The 22,908-nt window shown below is 41.0% G+C and overlaps 1 protein-coding gene across 2 annotated transcripts in view; it reads right to left on the bottom strand.

Annotated features, from left to right (window-relative positions):
* rasgrf2b (Ras protein-specific guanine nucleotide-releasing factor 2b) overlaps positions 1-22,908 on the bottom strand; it is a 57,056-nt gene that overhangs the window by 14,963 nt on the left and 19,185 nt on the right. For both annotated transcript variants that reach the window (XM_068311837.1, XM_068311838.1), the window contains exons 2-15: positions 20,473-20,579; positions 19,359-19,506; positions 12,263-12,352; positions 11,976-12,112; positions 9,615-9,731; positions 9,375-9,454; positions 5,164-5,357; positions 4,963-5,072; positions 4,760-4,878; positions 3,461-3,621; positions 3,272-3,338; positions 2,673-2,809; positions 2,150-2,232; positions 1,516-1,764 (exon numbers count right to left, since the gene is read on the bottom strand). In XM_068311837.1, the coding sequence (XP_068167938.1) occupies positions 1,516-1,764; positions 2,150-2,232; positions 2,673-2,809; positions 3,272-3,338; positions 3,461-3,621; positions 4,760-4,878; positions 4,963-5,072; positions 5,164-5,357; positions 9,375-9,454; positions 9,615-9,731; positions 11,976-12,112; positions 12,263-12,352; positions 19,359-19,506; positions 20,473-20,579 (1,799 nt within the window). The remainder of the gene's footprint in view (positions 1-1,515; positions 1,765-2,149; positions 2,233-2,672; positions 2,810-3,271; positions 3,339-3,460; positions 3,622-4,759; positions 4,879-4,962; positions 5,073-5,163; positions 5,358-9,374; positions 9,455-9,614; positions 9,732-11,975; positions 12,113-12,262; positions 12,353-19,358; positions 19,507-20,472; positions 20,580-22,908) is intronic.

Raw genomic sequence — 22,908 nt, 5'->3', positions numbered from 1 at the left:
TCTGTGTGATGTGATGACATGTGAGGCTCTCTAGTCTCATGATGGCATTAAGATGTTCTGTAGAAGATAAGTCAAGGGAGAGGATTGAGGAGCATCAATATGGAATCACAAATGTTGGCACAAAGTTTGGACTCATCCATTTGGTAGATGTTGAAATATTTGTCTTGATAATTAAAGCTTTGACTTAATAATGATGTAACATGGAATTTTAAGAGATCTATAAATTCTTTGGATTTCTTTGGATTTATTCTCTAAATACTGATTATATATATTAGGTATAAGCGTGGCACGGTGGTGCAGTGGTTAGCGCTGTCGCTGCACAGCAAGGCAGTTCGGGGTTCGAGCGGAGTTTGCATGTTCTCCCCGTGTCTGCGTGGGTTCTCTCTGGGTTCCCCGGCTTCCTTCCACCTCCAAAAACATGCACTTCAGGTTAATTGGCCGTTCCAAATTGCTCATAGTGTGTGAGTGTGAGCGTGCACGGTTGTCTGTCTCTGTGTGGCTTTGCGGCGTACTGGCGTCGCGCCCAGAGTTTGCCCTACCTCACACCCCAAGACAGCTGGGATAGGCTCCAACTCCCCGTTACCAGTGGATAAAGCGGTTCGGAAGAATGAATGAATGAATGAATATTAGGTATATATTAAGTAATAGATAATAACATAAGTTCCTTTTATATAACTATGGTACCGGTGTGATTGTTCAGCCTGGAGTGTTAGATCAACAACCATAACGTCCTTAGAGCCCAACAACAGGTAAAAGCATTAAAGCAATAAAGAACCTCCCGAAAAACAATGTTTTGAGACCTCCTATTAGCTGGTGAATGCAGTTAAAAAAGAGGAAAGGTTTGACTAGAAGTGTTTTTCAGTCACTAAAGTGCCACCAGGAGAGACTATAAGATCAAAACTGAAGCACATTCTTTTTGAGTAAGGAAAGTGATATTGTGAGTCTTAGCAGTTAAAAGCTTAGTAAAGCCAAGGAAGGAATATAAACACACTGTGAAAAAGCCCTTGTTGAAACATCCCCATCAACCTTACCACGAGGGCTGCTACTTATTTCAGTCAATACGTCTTCAACCTTGTGGATAGAGACTTCCACACAGATCGCTTCTTCATCCTGGAGTCATTCGCTGACAGACCTGAAACTGTCAGAGCTCGTTGCATTGGGGGAATCAAAGTCTAATTTAAAGGGAATATGTTCAAAGGGGGCTGCTTCTACACGTATGCTGGAATCATGTTTGAATTTTTGATTATTCCCAAATTTCTCCAGATTAGTATTTTGTCTTTTAGTGTATGGAGGTTTTTTGATTATACTCTCTCCACTTATTATTATATCAATTTATGACATGGTTTCTTAGCAAGGTCATTTTTGAATAAAAGATTCTAAACTTGACAAGTATTTCATCTGATAAAATAAAGGACATATAGCAGATCGTCACAGAATTAAAACTACAAGAGGAAAGCTGATAAAAACCATCAGAAAACCATCAGAGTATTTGTGAGTGCATATTTGATGTATTACCTGATTGGTATGGAGGAGAAAGGCTTCTTGTAGATGTCGGCCAGTTTGTCCATGACCACCGAAGCCGTCGTGAAAATCCTGTATGTGTGCAGGAAGGTGTTGAGGAAGTCAATGGAGAGGAAGCGCAGGTCAGTTAACCTCTCAAGCAGCCGCTCTACGCTGGCGTAGCGGATCTGGGGGACCTTGCAGGAGTTGAGCGTCTTGCTGAAGCAAATGTCAACATCATCTTTATGGAGACGGACATCGGATCTGATGGATATACACGTACACACATACACACACGTAAACGAGCATGGGTGACTGCCGGGCTGTTAAGCAAGGAAGAAAGTTATGAAAGTAGCAAAAAAATACAAATTAAATAAAGCTGAGTAAAAGAGAAAAAAGTGAACAGAAAATCCATATAGTTCAAAGAGGAAGCTAAAAACAGGAGTGGATACCAAATGATACTCTCAAGCATATTTCAGCAAAAGCATCAACAAACGTTAAAAACAAAAGCATAATACAGAATGTATGGTACAATTTACCGTACGTCAACACAAGTGTAACATTATCACCCATGTATGCTACATCATAAACTTATGTTTCGCAGCCCTGGCATGAAGACGTTCCTCTCCACAAACACAAACATACTTACTTGATCATGTGAGGGACGGTGACTTTAGAGTTCTCCTCAAACACACTGGTCATCAAGCCATTACAACGGATATTATCTATACACTTAAGAGACAGACAGCAAGGGAGGTGAGGTGACTAAGGACACAACAGAGTGAAAACAACAGCGCTTGAAAAATTTAAAACAGACTGCAGGGACATAAAACATTTCAGAAAGATTAAAAAAAAAACTAGAAATAACATAAATAATAAATACGTAATTACTGAGCGCTCCATTTGAATTTAAAACAATCAGACTTTTTGGTTAGAGGAAGCTTGAAGTTCATGTAAATGTATTTTTTGTCTCATAAACATGGCTCACAAGCAGATACAGTGCTGCTCTCCTCCTGCTGTGGTGCGGCAGCTTGCTGATAAACCTGTGGGGAACTGCACCCTGTCTGTGTTTACTTATCACTAGGCATTCATAATACCCAGTGGGGGCATGCTCCCGCTGTTTGTAGGCTCTTGTTATTCTGTGTTTGTCTGGGTGTGTGTTTATGTATTACCTGGCTAATATCGCTGGTCCACGCTGCCTTCTCCTGTCGCGATGGTGCCAGCAGCACAACAGTGAACGCAGGCGAGTCTGTCGTCTCCACCACAAGTTTGAAGTCAAGCTGGCCGAATACCTGACCGCTTGCTTTAGCTGTGAAACAGGCAGAGAAGACAGCCAGTTACACGACAGTCCTTTTTATGATCGTGTAAAAATCATTTACATCAAGACAGGATAAATACGGCTGCTTAAATGAGCTGCATTCTTCTTTTTACTCTGCTTGGAGGCTGATAAGAGAAGATGTGTGAGGAAGAGGAGTGTGCACACGTGTGTGAATGTCTCAACATGTGTTTTAATGTAGCTATATGGGGGCTTGAACAATCTCCATATATACCAAATGGATTCTCAGGAAAACAAGGACCTGTGATGTCAAAGGATCTGACCCTGACATTAAAAGTAGGCAGCGTGTGATATTTGAAGGGAAGTCATTTCTGGACATTTATCACCTGACACCTAATTAACCTTTATGAGTGCTGAGATGCCTGAGAGAGCCAGTAAGAGCTGCGTGTGTGTCGGTCTGAACATAACACTGCTTCATTGACATAGTGAACTTACACTCCTCATCACTGGCATCTGGTTCCTCTATGAGTGTGCAGTCAATCAGTGACAAGACTCCACCTTGCTGGGAGAGTTAAATTATAAAATTAACAAAACTTTACTGACATTTTGGTAAAAAGTTGTCCTTCAGTTCCAGGAAGTTCTTCTAAGATGTACCCAAACATACTGTGGTTAAGATGCTCTCACCTTGAGAAGGTGCAGTTTTCCCCCAGAGCTGCGTGTGCATACAAGAAAGTGTTTGGTGAAGAGGAAACACTGTCTTTCACCTTCCTTCTTGAGAGAGAGAGAGCCCAGACGAACCTTACTGAGCTTTCCTCGCTCCACAGATGGCAGCTGGATCAGAGAGCCTGAGGAGCGGAAAAAGGGCAACATTACATTTCACTAAGCCGACACTAAAATGAGGCCTGTGTTTACTGAGCAAATATACATGTGCATATTTGCTAAACATTTGTGAGCATTTATCCGTGCATGTGTGTGTGTGTGTGTGTGTGTGTGTGTGTGTGTGTGTGTGTGTGTGTGTGTGTGTGTGTGTGTGTGTGTGTGTGTGTGTGTGTTTGTGTGTGTGTGTTTGCGTCTGCATCTGCAACTGGCAGACATAAAGGCATCTAAAAAATGAAGTAGGAGACCCTCTGAGTTGCAGCTCAAGTGAAAAAGAGCATCACAGTCAGCTCCAGTGTGCAATTATTTATCTGGTAGCACACAAAAAATAAGAAAACAGCCTTTAACTAGATCTGTCTGTCATTACCCAAATCTGGAGATCACATCTGGCTGGCATGCCTAATATGGATGGGTAATAGCATTCAATGAAAATTAGTGCAGCTATTTGTACAGTCTTTCTGAAAAGCATAACAACAGTTTAAAGATTATAACTCTTAAGCCAGCTCCTTATGGAAGTTATATGCTAACCACTTGTTGCATGTAGCTGATAATGCTCCATAAATATAGTAAAGCTGTTGGCTCTGTCACCCCAACCCAACTACACCTGCTGAGGCCATTCAGTCCAGATATAGTACAGTAGTCCATTTTTCCACTATAGGAGAATGATGAGCATTACTAAATTTTAAGTTTATAACATAATGACATTAATTTGTCAAAAACATTTGTTTAAAGGAATTTACAATATCATTAAAAAGTTCAGGAACAAGCCAAAAACATCCCTCTAATCAAATACCAAACAGTGTGGTCTGTGATGAGTTTGATGCATAAAAGAGAAATTAGTTTATATTATTAGTTTATATTATATTATTATTAGTTTCATAATAAATGCCAAATTTGGTATTGAACTACTTGATAGTAAAGACAATATTGTCTCTAATGTAAATTCTCCTTCTTCTTTCCTTTCGACTTCTCCCTTCAGGGGTCACCACAGCGACCTCTGAAGGGAACAGCTCTACTGTAGATACTCTACTGTCAATAATTTTATTATTCATTTATTAAATAAAAATACCCTGCCTCTTGTTCAACCGCCCGAGCTGTGCTACTTACCCTGCCTGACGAAGGTCTGGCTGGTGTCCAGCAGGATGTCACAGCCCTCCACTATCATTCTCTCTATGGCCAGGTTTTTGCGGATGTTCTCTGTGTCACTCACTTCATCATGCATGACTCTGAGACCACACAAGTGAACAACTATCAGTGCAGCATTCATTATCAACATATATTGTTATGGTTCAACTAAACAAAAACTGTACCTTGACAGCTCTTCTAATTTGGACTTGGCAAATTCGAGACTCTTGCGCTCTACGTGCTCATGAGGTGTGTGTGCTAACAACTCATGCAAGGTTATGATGTAGCGAGGAATCTTGTTTTAGAGAAGAGAAATGAGGAAACAGGTTGTACTTTCATTAAGGTATACTTATGAAAATGTGTGCATGCCGGTGACCATGATCTACCTGGAACATGGGGTAAGTGAGGAAGGTTTCGAGCATCCTCCCCTCACAGGCAGCATTAAACTCATACTGTTTCAACAGCTTGTCAAAGTCTCGGTTCTGCTTACAGTTGGCAAGAACCTGCAGGCTGTACTGATGGTTCCGGACAAACTCCTGATAGATGTTCAGCATTGGCAGCAGAATATCAAATAGGTCCGCTAGAGACAAAAGCAAAAACATGTGCACATTTAGCACTTCAGGCACATGAAGGTGAAAATCCAAGAACTCACTATGTTTACGCTGGTCCACCATCTAGCTATCAAGCTATATTGTATGGCGGATAGGAGCACATACCAGTGTTCTTAAGAATCCACATTCTCAGGATGTTTTAAAATCACACATTTACCATCCTAATGGTTTATGACAGAATTCCAAGACATGGAAATGAAGAACATCAGATAAATTTATGTATTTGCATATGTGTTCATTCTCCTTTCGGATTTTCCCTTCAGGGGTCGTCACAGCGAATGAGTTGCCCCCATCTAACCCTGTCTTCTGCATCCTCTTCTCTCACACCAACTACCTTCATGTCCTCTTTCACGACATCCATAAACCTCCTCTTTGGTCTTCCTCTAGGCCTCCTGCCTGGCAGTTCAAAACTCAGCATTCTTCTACCAATATATTCACTATCTGTCCTCTGGACATGTCCAAACCATCTAAGTCTTGCCTCTCTGACTTTATCTCCAGAACCTCTAACATGTGTTGTCCCTCTGATGTACTCATTCCTGATCCTATCCTTCCTGGTCACTCCCAAAGAGAACCTCAGCATCTTCATCTCTGCTACCTCCAGCTCTTTCTCCTGTCTTTTCCTCTGTGACACTGTCTCTAGACCAAACAACATTGCTGGTCTCACCACAGTTTTATGGTGAGACCAGCAATGAAACTCTTCTATCACACATCACACCTGACACTTTTCTCCACCCGTTCCATCCTGCCTGTACACACTTCGTCACCTCTTTTCCACACTTCGTTGCTCTGGACTGTTGAGCCTATGTACTTAAAATTCTTGATCTCTTCTCCCTGTAACCTCACTCTTCCACTTGGGTCCCTCTCATTCACACACATGTACTCTGTCTTACTGCGGCTAATCTTCATTCCTCACCTTTCCAGGACAAACCTCCACCTCTCTAGCTTCTCCTCCACATGTTCCCTGCTCTCACTGCAGATCACTATGTCATCTGCAAACATTATAGTCCATGGAGATTCGTGTCTAACCTCATCTTTCAGCCTGTCCATCACCATAGCAAACAAGAAGGGGCTCAGAGCTGATCCCTGATGCAGTCCCACTTCCACCTTGAACTCCTCTGTCACACCTACAGCACACCTCACCACTGTCTTACAGTCCTCATACATGTCCTGCACCGCTCTAACATACTTCTCTGCCACTCCAGACTCATACAACACCACAGTTCCTCTCTGGGTACCCTGTCATAAGCTTTCTCCAGATCTACAAAACACAATGCAGGTCCATCTGGTCTTCTCCGTGCTTCTCTATCAACAACCTCAAAGCAAAAACTGCATCTGTAGTACTCTTTTTTGGCAAAAAACCATACTGCTGCTCACAAATTCTCACTTCTGACCTTAGTCTAGCTTCAACTTCTCTTTTCCATAACTTCATTGTATGGTTGATCAGCTTTATTCCTCTATAGTTGCCACAACTGTGCACATCTCCCTTGTTCTTAACAATGGGCACCAGCACACTTCTCCATTCCTCAGGCATCTTCTCAGCATATAAGATCCTGTTGAACAACCCAGTCAGAAACTCTACTGCCACCTCTCCTGGACACGTCCATACCTTTACAAGTATATCATCAGGACCGAGTGCCTTTCCATCCTTCATCCTCTTCAATGCCCTCCTCACTTCATCCTGACTAATCTTCAATGTACTCTTTCCATTTTCCCATCACGCTACTCGCACCTGTCAATACACTTCCATCCCTGTTCTTAATCACCCTAATCTACTGCATGTCCTTCCTATCTCTGTCTCTCTGTCTTGACAACCTGTAAAGATCAGTCTCTCCCTCCTTACTGTCCAACCTAGCACACAAGTCATCATAAGCCCCTTGTTTGGCCTTTGCTACCTCTACTTTCACCTTACACTGCATCTCCCTGTACTCGTGTCTACTCTCCTCAGTCCTCTCAGTGTCCCACTTCTTCTTAGCTAACCTCTTTCTCTGTATACACTCCTGTACCTCCTCATTCCACCACCAAGTCTCCTTATCTACTTTTCTTCCAGATGACACACCAAGTACTCTCCTACCTGTCTCCCTGATCACATTAGCTGTAGTCCAGTCATCTGGAAGCACCTCCTGACCACCCAGAGCCTGTCTTAACTTCCTCCAATAAGTCCTGCAACACTTTTCCTTTTTCAGCTTCCATCATTTTGTCCTCTGCTCTCCTTTTGCGTTCTTCATCTTCCTCACCACTAGAGTCATCCTACACACAAACATCCTACGCTGTTTGAATACACTCTTGCCTACTGCTACTTTGCAGTCACTTATAGGTCACCCTATGTTCCTGCCTCTTCTGGAAGAAAGTATTCACTATAGCCATTTCCTTCCTTTTTGCAAGGTCAACTACCATTTGTCTTTCTGCATTTCTCTCCTGGATACCAAACCTGCCCATCACCTCCTCATCACCTCTGTTTCCTGCACCAACATGTCCACTGAAGTCTGCACCAATGACAACTCTCTCACTTCTAGGTATGCTCTGCATCAATTCATCAAAGTCCAACCAGAATTTCTCCTTCTCCTCCAGCTCACATCCTTCCTGTGGAGCATACCCACTAACAACATTGAACATAACACCTTCATTATCTAGCTTCAGACTCATCACTCTATCTAGTTCCAACATTCAACATATCCACTCTCAGTCCTATACTCTTGGTGTTCCTCTTTTCTATCTTCCTACGAACACACTTTCCTCCTCTCCTTATTCGACCAACAGTAGTCCAATTTCCACCAGCACCCTGCAGGTGAACAGCACCGATGGCGGTTGTTGTTAACCCGGGCCTCGACCAATCCGGTATGGAAGTCATAGATTTCATGTTTAATTTACTTGTTTGATTTGGCAAAAGTTTTACATCAGATGCCCTTCCTGACACAACTCTCTGTAATTAGCCGGGCTCTGGACCAGCACAATAAGACACTGGCTTGTGCCCTTTTACATTTGTTCATTCTCACTTTTAATCTTCTATATGTTTTCTAGATTAATGTCTTGTACTTTATTTTGACATAATGTTGGTATACTGTCTTCCTTATAAATGTGACAACATGAACAAGCAACCACAAGCAACCATAAGCAATCATATTTTGAAGCCTTTTTCTATCTAAAAACTGTAAAACCATCTATTTTATTCAACCTTCAATAAAAAAGTAACTGGAAACATTGCTGTGCACCTACATCCACAGCGGGAGCAGAACGGAGCAGAATGAAGCAGAAGACGGGAAAATAATAATGACAACTAAAATAAATGTAATTCGGTTTACGGGGATAAGTTTATTGAAATAAACTCCAAAATGATTATGGCAATCTTCAAGGGAGGAGGCATAGGATCAATGGTTGCAGCCGAGGTGACAGAATGATGTTATCTCTTTCTTAGACAACAAGTGATGAGCTTTAAGGCAGGATTATGTTGTTCAATTCAAACATCTAAGCTCAGCCTGAACCAGCGTGTAAGATAAAGGTAACATTTGGTTCTTCTCTTTTTGACTATGTCAGAAATAACTTGTTGTCCCGTCTTTCATCACTCTGTCTCCTAGGCGATACTTATCAGCCAAGGGGGTTTCTGTTTGAGGAGATGAATTTGTTGGCTGTCTTCTGTTCTGGGTAGTCATTGTATGTTGAGACAATGATTCAGCTTCTTGCAGACTGTGATAGGGAAATGTGTGTGCGTGTGCTTGCACCTATGCATGCATGTGTCTGTGTGTGAGTGCGTGTGTGTGTGTGTGTGTGTGTGAGAACATTTAGATGTCAGGTCTGTTTGAATGTGACAAACTAGATGTGGAGGGCAGCTGACAACTGCAGGGAGTACATTTACAGTGTGTGTATGTGTGTGTGTGTGTGTGTGTGTGTGTGTGTGTGTGTGTGTGTGTGTGTGTGTGTGTGTGTGTGTGTGTGTGTGTGTGTGTGTGTGTGTGTGTGTGTTTTTATCGTGGGGTCAAGTTACAACTTACCCAGCACCAGCGTTGGCCAGTTTGCTATCCTCGCCTTCAAGCCTTGATGGAAAATCTCATGGAGGAACATAATGGTTTCACTGAAGATGGTATGATGACAAAATAATACATTTTATTCCTCAGTATTAGTCTCTGCTTGCTCCATGACTGTAAGAAACACCTAAGTGCTTCAATCAAAAACAGAGAAGGACAGAACGTGATGCTTACGCAAACTCCAATAGTTTTAAGAAACAAGCATACCTGTTGAGGAAGATGCTGCTGACATCATCATGACTGATTGGGGGTTTCTTAGAGCTGGCAGCCATCCTCAGAGGTCTGAGGAAGCAGTTAACCAGGATGTAGAGCTGGTGGACATATCTGTCACCACACAGAAACACAAGCACAAGCACAATAATTGTAATGTCTGGGTTTGACCTAAATCAATCTGTGGCAATATTATAGACATATTTTCCTAACATATACAGGATATGAACAAATATGCATAGTGGATATATAACTAATGTTTAATTGTTAGTATTTTTGTAATACTGTCACAAAATATACATACACATATTCCCCATGTGATAAAATATTTAAATTTGTGTTACCTGAGAATAAAAATAAGAAATGTCTCTTCCCGACTTTTACTCTTTTGAGTTTGAGTTGAGGAATCCATTTTCACAAGCTAATATGTTTTACCACTCAGAATAACAATGAGTTTCTGCTATTGTGTTATTATTATTACAGTTGTGTTCAAAATAATAGCAGTACAACATGAATAACCTGTTTTTGGTAGAAATTATATTACTGCATGGCAAATAATTTACCACTTGCTGTAGTAGGGTCATAGAAAACCAAGAGAGCCAACATTCATGATATGTATGCTCCTGAGTCTGTGTAATTGAATAATGAATTGTTAAAAAAAAAATAGCAGTGTAGAGTTCAATTAGTGAAGTCATTCAATCTGTGAAAAAACAGGTGTCAATCAGGTGGCCCTTATTTAAGGATGAAGCCAGCACATGTTGCTCATGCATTTCTCTCTGAAAACCTGAGAAAAATGGGTCGTTCCAGACATTGTTCAGAAGAAAAACGTACTTTGATTAAAATGTTGATTAATGAAGGGAAACGTATAAAGAAGTGCAGAAAATGATGGGCTGCTCGGCTAAAATGATCTCCAATGCTTTAAAAGGGAAAGCAAAACCAGAGAGACGTGGAAGAAAACGGAAGACTACCATTCGAATGGATCGAAGAATAGCCAGAATGGTGAAAACTCAGCCGGTGATCAGCTCCAGGATGATCAAAGACAGTCTGAGGTTACCTGTGAGTACTGTGACAATTAGAACACATTGGCTGGCCAAAAGAGAAATGGAGAAACATTTTGCGGACGGATGAGAGTAAGATTGTTCTCTTTGGGTGTAAGGGCCACAGACAGTTTGTCAGACGACTCCCAAACACTGAATTCAAGCCACAGTACACTCTGAAGACAGTGAAGCATGATGGTGCAAGCATCATGATATGGGGATGTTTCTCTTACTATGGTGTCGGGCCTATTTATTGCATACCAGGGATCATGGATCAGTTTGGATACATCAAAATACTTGAAGAGGTCATGTTGCCTTATGCTGAAGAGGAAATGCCCTTGAAATGGGTGTTTCAACAAGACAATGACCCCAAACACACCAGTAAGCGAGCAGCTTCTTGGTTCCAGACCAACAAAATAAAATCATGGAGTGGCCAGCCCAATCCCCGGACCTTAATCCGATAGAAAACTTGTGGGGTGACATTAAAAATGCTGTTTCTGAGGCAAAACCAAGAAATGCAGAGGAATTATGGAATGTTGTCAAATCATCCTGGGCTGGAATACATGTTCACAGATGCCAGAAGTTGGTCGACTCCATGCAACACAGATGTGAAGTGGTTCTCAGAAACAGTGGCTATACAACTAAATATTAGTTTAGTGATTCATTCGAATGCTGAATCTTGGATATTTTTCAGTTTATACAGTAAATATTTGAGTTTGTAAAGTATAATGCAGACACCACTATTTTTTTGAACAGCCCAATGTTCATTTTTCTTAATTTTCTGTAAAGTAATTAAAGAATTTCTGCTTTTTTCTTCATGTGTTGATTTACAATATAATGTGCAGTGTTCCCAATGCATGGAAATAAAAACCATTCTACGGATTTTGGGCTTTACCCTTTTTTTCTTAAACAGACTGCTATTATTTTGAACACAACTGTATGTTTTAGTCTTGTGTATTGCTTTTTTAAAAAAAAAAATCCATTTTGAGATGAGGTTGTTCTGGAGTGTGTTTGAACTTAATTTAATTTAATCCAACATGCTAAAAAGGAAGGTTGTTGCTATATTCATCAAGCACATTTTTACAGTAATTTTAGTATTTTCACAGCCTAAATGTCCATAAATTTGGCTGCTTTGTAGTCCAATCTTATTACACTAGAAACGATAAGATCCTCCTCCTACAACACAATATAAAAATGTCTGCCTAATCGCTGGTGTGTAAGTGTAAGAAAACATAATGGGCATGGTTTCCTATGCTTTGGCCTACAGTATGTGAGATTAATATTATGTCCTGTTTACTCTAGGCATATTGTATTTGCATACTCTGTCTCTGCCTCCACCATATTGAAGACTATCTGGTTTCTTTTCCTCATGCTTTCGGCATGAGGAGAGCAGATGTAGTCCTGAACGATGATCTTCCACTTCCTCCGACAGAGCCAGCCCCGCATAAAGCTCTGCACCTGAAGGGACACAAATACATTGCCTCAGATACAGCTGTGCACACAGTATATACGGTGTGTGCAACAGGCTCCTTCTCCATTCAATAATAGATCCGTGGTGGGATATCAAGGAACACATGCAGTGGAAAAGAAGGATGAAAATCTATTTACCTTTTTGATCTTTTTGATATCTGGGTCCTCATTTTCATGGTTGACATGGTAAGGGCGCATCCTCTCCTTAGTTTTGTTCAGAGCTACAATCTTAAAAGAAATTAAGTCAAAAGAGTTTTAACATAAACTGAGTGTCTACACAACAGCTCAAAAGACACACTAAAAGCATTACAATCACCTTTAACATTTACTGTCTGAGGTCCATCAGAAAGTGATAAGTCATGAGAGTCATTTTAATGAATATTGTATGCATGATGTTCAGTGAGTTGTTGTGTTTGCCTCATGCTTGTGAATCTCCTGCCTTCACTGAGAAAGAGTAAACGACTGAAAGGCGGAAAGCCTCACATTTTGTGACATTAGAAAATAATGGTTTGCATGTGCACAATCACCTGTAATGGACTGCAGTGGACAGCAGGGACTGAGAATAGAGTAGAATCATCTGTTTATAAGACATTTCAGAAACTTGCTTTATGGAATTATGTTAAATATTGTATCATTTCTACAGCTGTAAATTACTTACTTCATGCAGGTGAGTCAGATTAGCCTTAAAACACTGACTCACAACAAGCTACGAAAAGCTAGTGCCTAGCCTACTGTAATGGTAATGTCATCTCCACCTGAGGCATGAATGACATAAACCACAAAAAGAATAAATCTAAACTAAATGTGTTGTTAGACCAACTAAAATGCTTTATTACTCATTTCTCCTCTCCACGTTCTCTTCACATTGATTTATTGCAGATGGAGAGAAGGGAGAAAGATGAAACTAAAGCCTTTTCCAGCCACACACTTTCATCTTCATTTTCTAATTCACTAGCGCTATCATGTAAACTGTAGTAGAGAGGAGCCAGTCTGCCTATTGCTGACGATTACAGTGGCTAGCTGGTTAGTTATTCATGAGGACAATGCAACACACACAAAAACAAAGAAATAAACAAGATTTTAATGAGATAGATCACCAGTATCACGCTGACACTCCCAGTTTAATCCTTTTTTCATGAGCGGCCTAATTACAGAAGCAGATGTTTCATAATATAAAAAGTCTTCGTTAGCATTTTCATTATCAACAGGGCTCAATGTGTCCTGCCAATGAGATGCAATCAGTGTTCAGCAATGAATGCTCCACTGGAAGGAAGAGCCACAACTAAAATCAAGATAAAATCCATCAACAAGCTGTTTTTTCTTCCTAAAGATAAAAAGTATAGAATCAGACAATTTATTCATTATTGATTCACACGAGCCAAGAATGAGAAACGGCAGGTGGGTAGTGATTCCTGGAGACGCATGCTGCTCTTCCAATCAGCAAAACTGTTTCCTCTCGGGTGAACATCTGCACAGACCAAATTTAAATTTCAATCAAAGTATAAAGGGCTTCGCTGTAATCTGTCTGGTATTTAGTAGACATGTATAAAGAGTGTTGCTTCACACACTGAAAGTTAAATTGTTGGATGATTTTTGGGCAGTTTGGGGGGAAAATTAAAGATACTACTTCTACCATACTATCAATCGAGAGAATAAGCTAAAGGCATTCGTTGGTTGTTTCTGAACATCTGAAAGCAATCCATGTACTATATCTGTTGAAAGGGTTAATCTCCTGTCGAAGGGATTTTCTCTCTTAACTTGGAAATCCTCTTGATGGATTACTGCTGCTAGACACTCCCACCAAGGCTCAACCAAAGGTAATACCAATACTTTTTTATCCATCCGTCCATCCATCCATCCATCCATCCATTCATCCATCCATCCATCCATTTTCTTATATAAGGGAAATTGACGGGACGGACATAACACTTTATTCCTTTATTTTTGTTATGCTGCCACAGAATGTATTATTCTTACTGTTTAGTTCATGCATGGTATGTTTAAATTCTTTCTCATCAATCGTAAATTAAACAAGGCAGTCAAAGACTGTGACATCACCGCGACACCCATGAATTCAAAATTTTCCCTGACCAACACATTTTTTTGCCTCTGGCTTCCTGAAAATTTTTTGGGGGGGGTGGGGGGGGGTGGGTTTGGATTATATCTCTTCAGGTTGCAGAGCTGTGTACTTAAAAAGGTATAAAAGTGAAATTTTGACCTTGATCTAGTTTTTCAAGGCCAAAGTTGCGATCTTATTTTCATCCCCTAGCCTCCCTGAATATAACGCCTTTTGTTTCATCTTTCTATCATATCCAGTTCCTGAGATATGTACAGAAAAATGTACAAAAGTTGGAATTTGATCTTGACCTAGTTTTCTCAAGGTAAATGGTCATCATCTCATTTTCATCCCCTTTGCTGCCTGAGTAATGCACTTTTTTTCCCCATCTTTCTATCTCTAACGGTTGTGAATATATTTGGTGGACGGACGGACGGACAAATACACAAACACTGACAATTACAACACATCACCACTTCACGGGATGTAATAAAGGGCAGAAACTGTACACAGAATCACTCTTCTTCTGATGCAAAAAAGGCACCAATTTCTTTCTCGTTTCAGAGTTTTCCCTTCAGGGGTCACCACAGCGAATCAGTTGCCTCCATCTAAGCCTGTCTTCTGCATCCTCTTCTCTCACACCAACTACCTTCATGTCCTCTTTCACGACATCCATAAACCTCCTCTTTGGTCTTCCTCTAGGCCTCCTGCCTGGCAGTTCAAAACTCAGCATCCTTCTATTTCTCCTCTGGACAAGACCATCTCAGTCTGGCCTCTCTGACTTTATCTCCAAAACCTCTGACATGTGCTGTCCCTCTGATGTACTCATTCCTGATCCTATCCTTCCTGGTCACTCCCAAAGAGAATCTTCATCTCTGCTACCTCCAGCTCTGTCTCCTGTCTTTTCTTCAGTGACACTGTCTCCAGACCAAACAACATTGCTGGTCTCACCACAGTTTTGTACACCTTTCCTTTCATTTTAGCTGAAACTCTTCTATCACACATCACACCTGATACTTTGGGCGGCACGGTGGCGCAGTGGTTAGCGGTGCCGCCTCACGACACGGCGGACCTGGGTTCAAGTCCCGCTCTGTCTGGAGTTCGCATGCCCTCCCCGTGTCTGCATGGGTTCTCTCCGGCTTCCTCCCACCTCCAAAAGCATGTGCTTAAGGTTCATTGGCTGGTCCCAAATTGACTGTAGGAGTGAGTGTGTGTGTGTGAATGATTATTTGTCTCTATGTGGCTCCGTGGTACACTGCCCGTCGTGCCCGGAGTGTCCCATGCCTCATGCCCTGAGACTGCCGGGATAGGCACCGGCTCCCCCGCGACTGACTGACTTACTGACCTGACACTTTTCTCCACCCGTTCCATCCTGCCTGTACACACTTCTTCACCTCTTTTCCACATTCTCCATTGCTCTGGACTGTTGACCCTAAGTGCTTAAAATCCTCCACCTTCTTGATCTCTTCTCCCTGTAACCTCACTCTTCCACTTGGGTCCCTCTCATTCACACACATGTACTCTGTCTTAGTGCGGCTAACCTTCATTCCTCTCCTTTCCAGGACAAACCTCCACCTCTCTAGCTTCTCTTCCACCTGTTTCCTGCTCTAATTATAGATCACGATGTCATCTGCAAACATCATAGTCCATGGAGATTCCTGTCTAACCTCGTCTGTCAGCCTGTCCATCACCATAGCGAACAAGAAGGGTTCAGACCTGATTCCTAACACAGTTCCACCCCCACCTTGAACTCCTCTGTCACACCTACAGCACACCTAATCACTGTCTTACAGTCCTCATACATGTCCTGCACCGCTCTCACATACTTGTCTGACACTCTAGACTTCCTCATACAATACCACAGTTCCTCTCTGGGCACCCTGTCATTAGCTTTCTCCAGAACTACAAAACACAATGCAGGTCCCTCTGGCCTTCTCTGTACTTCTCTATTGACATCTTCAAACCAAATACTGCATCTGTGGTACTCTTTTTTGGCATGAAACCACACTGCTGCTCAGAAATTCTCACTTCTGACCTTAGTCTAGCTTCAACTACTCTTTTCCACAACCTCATTGTATGCCTCATCAGCTTTATTCCTCTGTAGTTGCCAAAACCCTGCACATTTCCATTGCTCTTCGAAATGAGCACCAGCACACTTCTCCATTCCTCAGACATCTTCTCACTATCTAAGATCCTTCTGAACAACCCAGTCACAAACTCTACTGCCACCTCTCCTAGACAATTCCATACCTCCACAGGTATATCATCAGGACCGACTGCCTTTCCAGTCTTCATCCTCTTCAATGCCCTGCTCACTTCATCCTAACTAATCTTTGCTACTTCCTGGTCCACAACAGTCACCTCTTCTAGTATTTGTTCTCTCTCATTTTTATTGTTCATCAATTCTTCAAAGTAGTCTTTCCATCTTCCCATCACACTACTGGAACCCGTCAATACATTTCCATCCCTATCCTTAATCACCCTAACCTGCTGCACGTCCTTCCCATCTCTGTCTCTCTGTCTTGACAACCTGTATAGATCAGTCTCTCCCTCCTTACTGTCCAACCTAGCATACAAGTCATCATAAGCCCCTTGTTTGGCCCTTGCTACCTCTCACCTTACACTGCATCTCCCTGTACTCCTGTCTAATCTCCTCAGTCCTCTCAGTGTCCCACTTCTTCTTAGCTAACCTCTTTCTCTGTATACACCCTTGTACCTCCTCATTCCACCACCAAGTCTCCTTATCTACTTTTCTTCCAGATGACACACCAAGTACTCTCCTATCTGTCACCCTGATCCCATTAGCTGTAGTTGTCTAGTCATCTGGAAGCACCTCCTGACCACCCAGAGCCTCTGAACTCTTTCCTAAAAGTCCTGCAACACTCTTCCTTTTTCAGCTTCCATCATTTTGTCCTCTGCTCTCCTTTTGCGTTCTTCATCTTCCTCACCACCAGAGTCATCCTACACACAAACATCCTACGCTGTTTGAATACACTCTTGCCTACTGCTCCTTTGCAGTCACTTATAGGTCACCCTATGTTCCTGCCTCTTCTGGAAGAAAGTATTCACTATGGCCATTTCCTTTCCTTTGTGCAAAGTCAACCACCATCTGTCCTTCTGCATTTCTCTCCTGGATACCAAACCTGCCCATCACATCCTCATCACCTGTTACCTGCACCAACATGTCCACTGAAGTCTGCACCAATGACAACTCTCTCACTTCTAGGTATGCTCTGCATCACTTCATCAAAGTCCAACCAGAATTTCTCCTTCTCCTCCAACTCACATCCTACCCGTGGAGCATACCCACTAACAACACTGAACATCACACCTTCGATTTCTAGCGTCAGAGTCATCACTCTATCTGCCACTCTTTTTACCTCCAGGACATTCCTAACAAACTCCTCCTTCAGTATAACTCCTCCTCATTTTTCTTCCTATATAAACCATGACAGAACAACTTGAACCCTGCTCCTAAACTTCTAACCTTGCTACCTTTCCACCTGGTCTCCTGGACACACAGTATGTCTTCCTTCCTTCCATCATGTCAACCAACTTTACCTTTTCCTGTCATAGTTCCAACATTCAACGTCCCTACTCTCAGTCCTATACTCTTGGTGTTCCTCTTCTCTCTTCCTACGATCACACTTTCCTCCTCTCCTTCTTCAACCAACAGTAGTCCAATTTCCACCAGCACCCTGCAGGTGAACAGCACCAATGGCGGTCGTTGTTAACCCGGACCTCGACCGATCCGGTATGGAAGTCATAGATTTGATTTGCATGTTTGATTTGGCAAAAGCTTTATGTTGGATGCCCTTCCTGACACAACCCTCTGTATTTATCCAGGTTTAAGACCAGTACAATAAGACACTGGCTTGTGCTCTCTTGAAGCTCCATTCAACAAGGGTACTAATGCATCTAGAAAAGTACTTTACTGCATATTTGCTTAAAGTTTTACAGATACATCATTTGAGCAGTTTGTAAAAGATATCCTAAGTGTAATTTAGTGAAGTTAACACGCCCTAAACTAATTAATTCCTAATTTGGTAGCATACGGTATATTTAAACTCATACCTCATCAGTGGTTCATGCTACACTCTTTTGTGCCTGGGCAATGAGGTTCGAATCAGTACCATAATATCAATAAATAAAACAAACTACTATAAAAATGTTAATTAATCCAAGATCAGAACATTAAAATTCAAGCAAAACCAATCAAACTGTGTTTGTCTTTAAACAACAGTTGTTCAGCCAGAAGGGTTGTCTGGTTCTGATGTGAGCTCTCGTATTTAATTTCGTGAAAGATTAGCACTATTGATCCAATTACCATAAACCCATAATTACCAACTGTTGTTTATCCTTGTGACTGTATTTTCTGATTTACAGTGTTGCAGAGGTCAATTGCGGTTTATGTGTGAGAGCATGCACATGTGATTAATAGTGCTACGATGGAGGAGCAGCCCATATTAGGTTTGATAAGCATAATGGCTGGACAGCTGTTGGAATTGAGCAGTGGACTTCTCCTCCCACAGGTGAATGATTACTGTTCACTCACTTGTCTGCTACCATGAACACTGCTGTGTGAAGACATATTCACTGCATAGCTAGGTATGTGCTCTAATAATGATGTATGAAGATTAAGGCCACCAATAGTGCAATGGAAAATAATTTTCTGCGTGTACATAATGGAATACATTCCTTCTATCAATCTAGCCCAAATAAGCACTAAAGCAAACACCAACAAAGGCAAGTAAGAAGATAAAAATATTAAGTAAACAATGCTCAATTAAACCTATTTAAGAAACAGTGATTACATATTTTATAAGGGAGAAAAAGGAATTGAAACAATGTAAATCATAGAAGTCCTTCATTATTGACTATCGCTCAACATACTTTCTTCACCTGAGAAGGGACGACTGCTATAGCTGCTATTGGAATGTTAAAGGAGACCAATTCAATAAAATACCTGAAAGCATTGTTTTAAGCAAAGAAAGAAGTCATCAAATCCTGTCACAGTTGTTTGTGCATCCTATTTCGTGCGAAAGTTGTTTTCTACTCAAAAAGCTACACGTGTTACATAACACACAATCAACATTTAATGGACAAAAAATGGTGTTTGATATGATGGAAATCTTGAGGGTTACATGTTTCAGGTGTATTGACACATGCATGCTGTACCTCTGCTTTTAGCCTCTCAATTTCTGTGTCCTGATCTTCTAGCTGGGTGCGCAGCTGATTGGCAGCCACCTTCTCAGTCTCCACTATCTGTACAAGGTGGATGTATTTCTGCATCAGCACTTCTCGTTCTATGATGATGTCTGAGTAACTGAAAACAAAGAGAAGATCACAAACACAAGTGGAGGTACTGTATATTTAAAACAAGACTCAAAGAAGACAATGTTAAATCATAAATCCGACTGAGCAGCTGCCTGCAGAAACCCTCCTTTCTGTGATGGCAGAAAATGAGGGAATAACAAACATTGTTTCATCAAGACCCTCACTGTTCACAATGGGGTCATCAATGAACACGCCTCTCATTGGAACAGCTTGATTAAATTAATACGATTATTTGTTTCTGTCTTTTCTCACTGACATTGAAGTTGGACAGACCTACAGTATGCAGGGAGATAAGCCTGCATATCAATAGAATTTAATAATAAAGGACTTTGTCCTAATACATTAGCTACTAAAGTTAAAAAAAAGTTGATCCATCAAGTTGATTCCAACTTTACATACAAAGTGCAGAAAATACAGTGGCTCATCAATGAGAAGACAATAAAAAAAAAATTTTAAACCAGCAAATGCACATTGTCCTTTTCAAGATTGTGCTTTTCAGGAAGCAGCTCAAACTTTAAAAATTGTCTAAATAATATATATTAAGCATCATGGCCATTTGTGTCATGGATTTCCTGTATTTCAAGGTCCTTACAGAGGTTCTTTAGGATTCCTATGAGTGTGTAGTTGCCATCTTCATTGTGACAACAATTTTTAAAAAAACAGTTGGTTTTACCACTGTTTAATATTTGCTACTCGAGCGGTTAAGATGGCAGATGTCCATGTCAGTGAAGCAAGTTTATCTCCAGTAGGGTGATGTTTTTATTGAAGAAATTGTTTCAATTTTTATTGATTGAAATCTTTCTACATGTGTTTCATATGGATTTTGAGAGGTTTGTGTCAAGTGAAATCTTACCTCCAATGAATTTGTAATTTATAAAAAATTAAAAATGGATTTGATATATAGTATTTCCAATTCTGCTACAGTAATAGTGTTGAAATAATGTTGTGTGTATACCTCGCCTGTTGGATGACGTCTACCCATTCATCGCACTCACTCTCCTCATCTGTCCGCAGCTCCAAAGGCTTCTGTCCATCATGACCAAACACGATGAGGAAGTAGTGCTGTGCAGAGAAAGTCAGAGATAAGTTTTTTTATTCAGGAAACTGAGAAAACAAATCTTTACAGCATTGCTTGTTAATTGTAACAACGCTCTCCCTTTATAGGATGTGCTTTAGTTGCTCTTTTGAGCTGCTAGCCACAACTAAACAGACATACAGAAACATTGCTTTTACCTGCAATTGCTTTGCAAGCCCTTCTGTTGCCCAGATTCATGTCATTTTAGTTCCAAACATCTTCCCCAAAGGATGATGGGCACTCAGACGTTGAGACAGCCTGCCTGAGAGTGGGTGACTCCACACACATTATTTGCTCATAGTAATAACCCATCCTGTCTGAGCCTCCATCACTATCAATTGGCCTACTGTGTGTCGCCTCTATGTCTCTTATTCTTTTGAGGAATTTCCCTGAGTGTATGCCTTTCAGAACGCTTCCCCACACAAAGACAAGCAAACAAGGACAAGCAAAGGGATCAACTACACACAGACACACACACATGGGGGCATTTTGTGAAGTGATAGAGGCTTTTATTCAAATGGTCGTGTCCTGGGGCAGTGGGTTACCAGAAGAGCTGCTATTTTTAGTTAGAGAAAACAGAGACGACAGAGTTCTGCATGTGTTTTCTATTCATCCAACCTCTTCTTACCTCCCCTCTCTCTGTCTCTTGCTCTGTGCGTCTCTGTACTTCACCTCCCCCTCCACCCCCTCTGTCCTGCCCAACCGGCATCATTACCACTCTTGTTGTCAAAACCCACTCCTCCTCCATCCCCACATCTCTTTACAGGTCTGTCTCTTTATATCTCTCTCACTAAAGATTCAGTGAACCAAACTGAAGCCAGAGGAGAGACATTTACCCCCGCAGGAGGATGGACTGTCTTCAGCCCCTGCTCTGAAGATGGGCTGGAGACAGTCACCAACATCCTCCTCCATCTCTGTCCCACTATATCTGCATTTAATGTATCTGTCATTATGATTCACTGGCTGGTTGCAGTTTATTACCCCAACAATAATCTGCACTCTGTCTTTGACAGGGAGAAAGAGAGACAGAGAAGGCCTGAGAGAGAGAGCAGTTACATAATATTTCTTAACCGAGTACATTTCTCTAAATTATGTCACCACCATTTCCATGGCAACACAAAATCTGATGCTTATGCTGTGTTTGGCTCTTCTCATCCTCTGCTCTGTTCATCCAATGCTTTCATTGATCCATCCAACAATTACATACACAAGAAGTATGCATCAAGTGAAATCCTTTTCATTGATCCATCTCACAATTTCATACATGAGATAGGAGGAGAATGAAGTCAAAAAGAAACAGACATAGAGCTCTACATGGATAGCCTGAGGCCGTTACGTTACTACACGTTTGAGATAACCCAGTACATAGATGGGGTTACAAGTTTTAACATCTTATAAGTGCAAGGGCTTACAATACATTTGCCTTTATGACCGCAATAAAAAGAAACAAACAAACAATTTCTCACTGTTGGCCCTGATTCATTTGGCTTGAATTATCACATTTAAGTTATTTTTTATAGAAAATAGCACAGATTTCTCCTGTTTCTCATCTCATTTTAAAATAATTTAATTTATATTACTTTATTTTTGTACCACTTACAGTGATGGAAAGACATTGGTCAGTTTTATTGTATCAATTATTGTAATACAGTATTTGATTTGTATTGCTGATGCATGCAATACATCTAATTAAAGTGTAAGTATTTAAAAAAAAATTTTTATTTAAAACTCTGTGAAGGAATTGTATTTAAATGCACAGCACCATGACCACAAAGGTAGTGATGTTTTATGAATTCTGCCCCTCCAGAGTAATACTACTGTTTTACTGTAGTATTCTGTACAATACAGTTGTGACCCAACTCTCCTGAGGAATGACTAAAGTTGAATGGTATTCCATTATTTATTCATTTTGCACCATGCTGGACATTGTGGTGTTAAAGACATTGGATTACACACTTAACGCTAATTTAGTTTTCCATCTCAGCCTATCTTCTGCATCCTCCTCTCTAACACTAACTGCCCTCATGTTTCCTCACTACATCCATCCACCTTCTCTTTGGTCTTCCACTTGCCTGGTAACTCAGTTTTCAACACACTTTGACAATCTTCCTACAAATCTACTTTATTAAATAAAATAAATAAAAAATTCTCCTCTAGATGTGTCCAAACCAGCGAACTCTTCTCTCTCTAAATTTGTCTCCAAAACATTTAAACTTGGCTGTTCCTCTGACCTTCTTCATGTTACATTCCCTCCCGCTCCCTCAGGTCCTCCTCCTCTTTACACCTGTTTGTCCCTTCAGCTTGTCTCATTACCAT

Source organism: Antennarius striatus, chromosome 3 (genome assembly GCF_040054535.1).
Source record: "Antennarius striatus isolate MH-2024 chromosome 3, ASM4005453v1, whole genome shotgun sequence".
In the NCBI taxonomy this organism is placed as follows: domain Eukaryota; kingdom Metazoa; phylum Chordata; class Actinopteri; order Lophiiformes; family Antennariidae; genus Antennarius; species Antennarius striatus.
The sequence above is the reverse complement of the archived record's forward strand: the minus strand, read 5'-3'. Positions and strand labels throughout refer to the sequence as shown.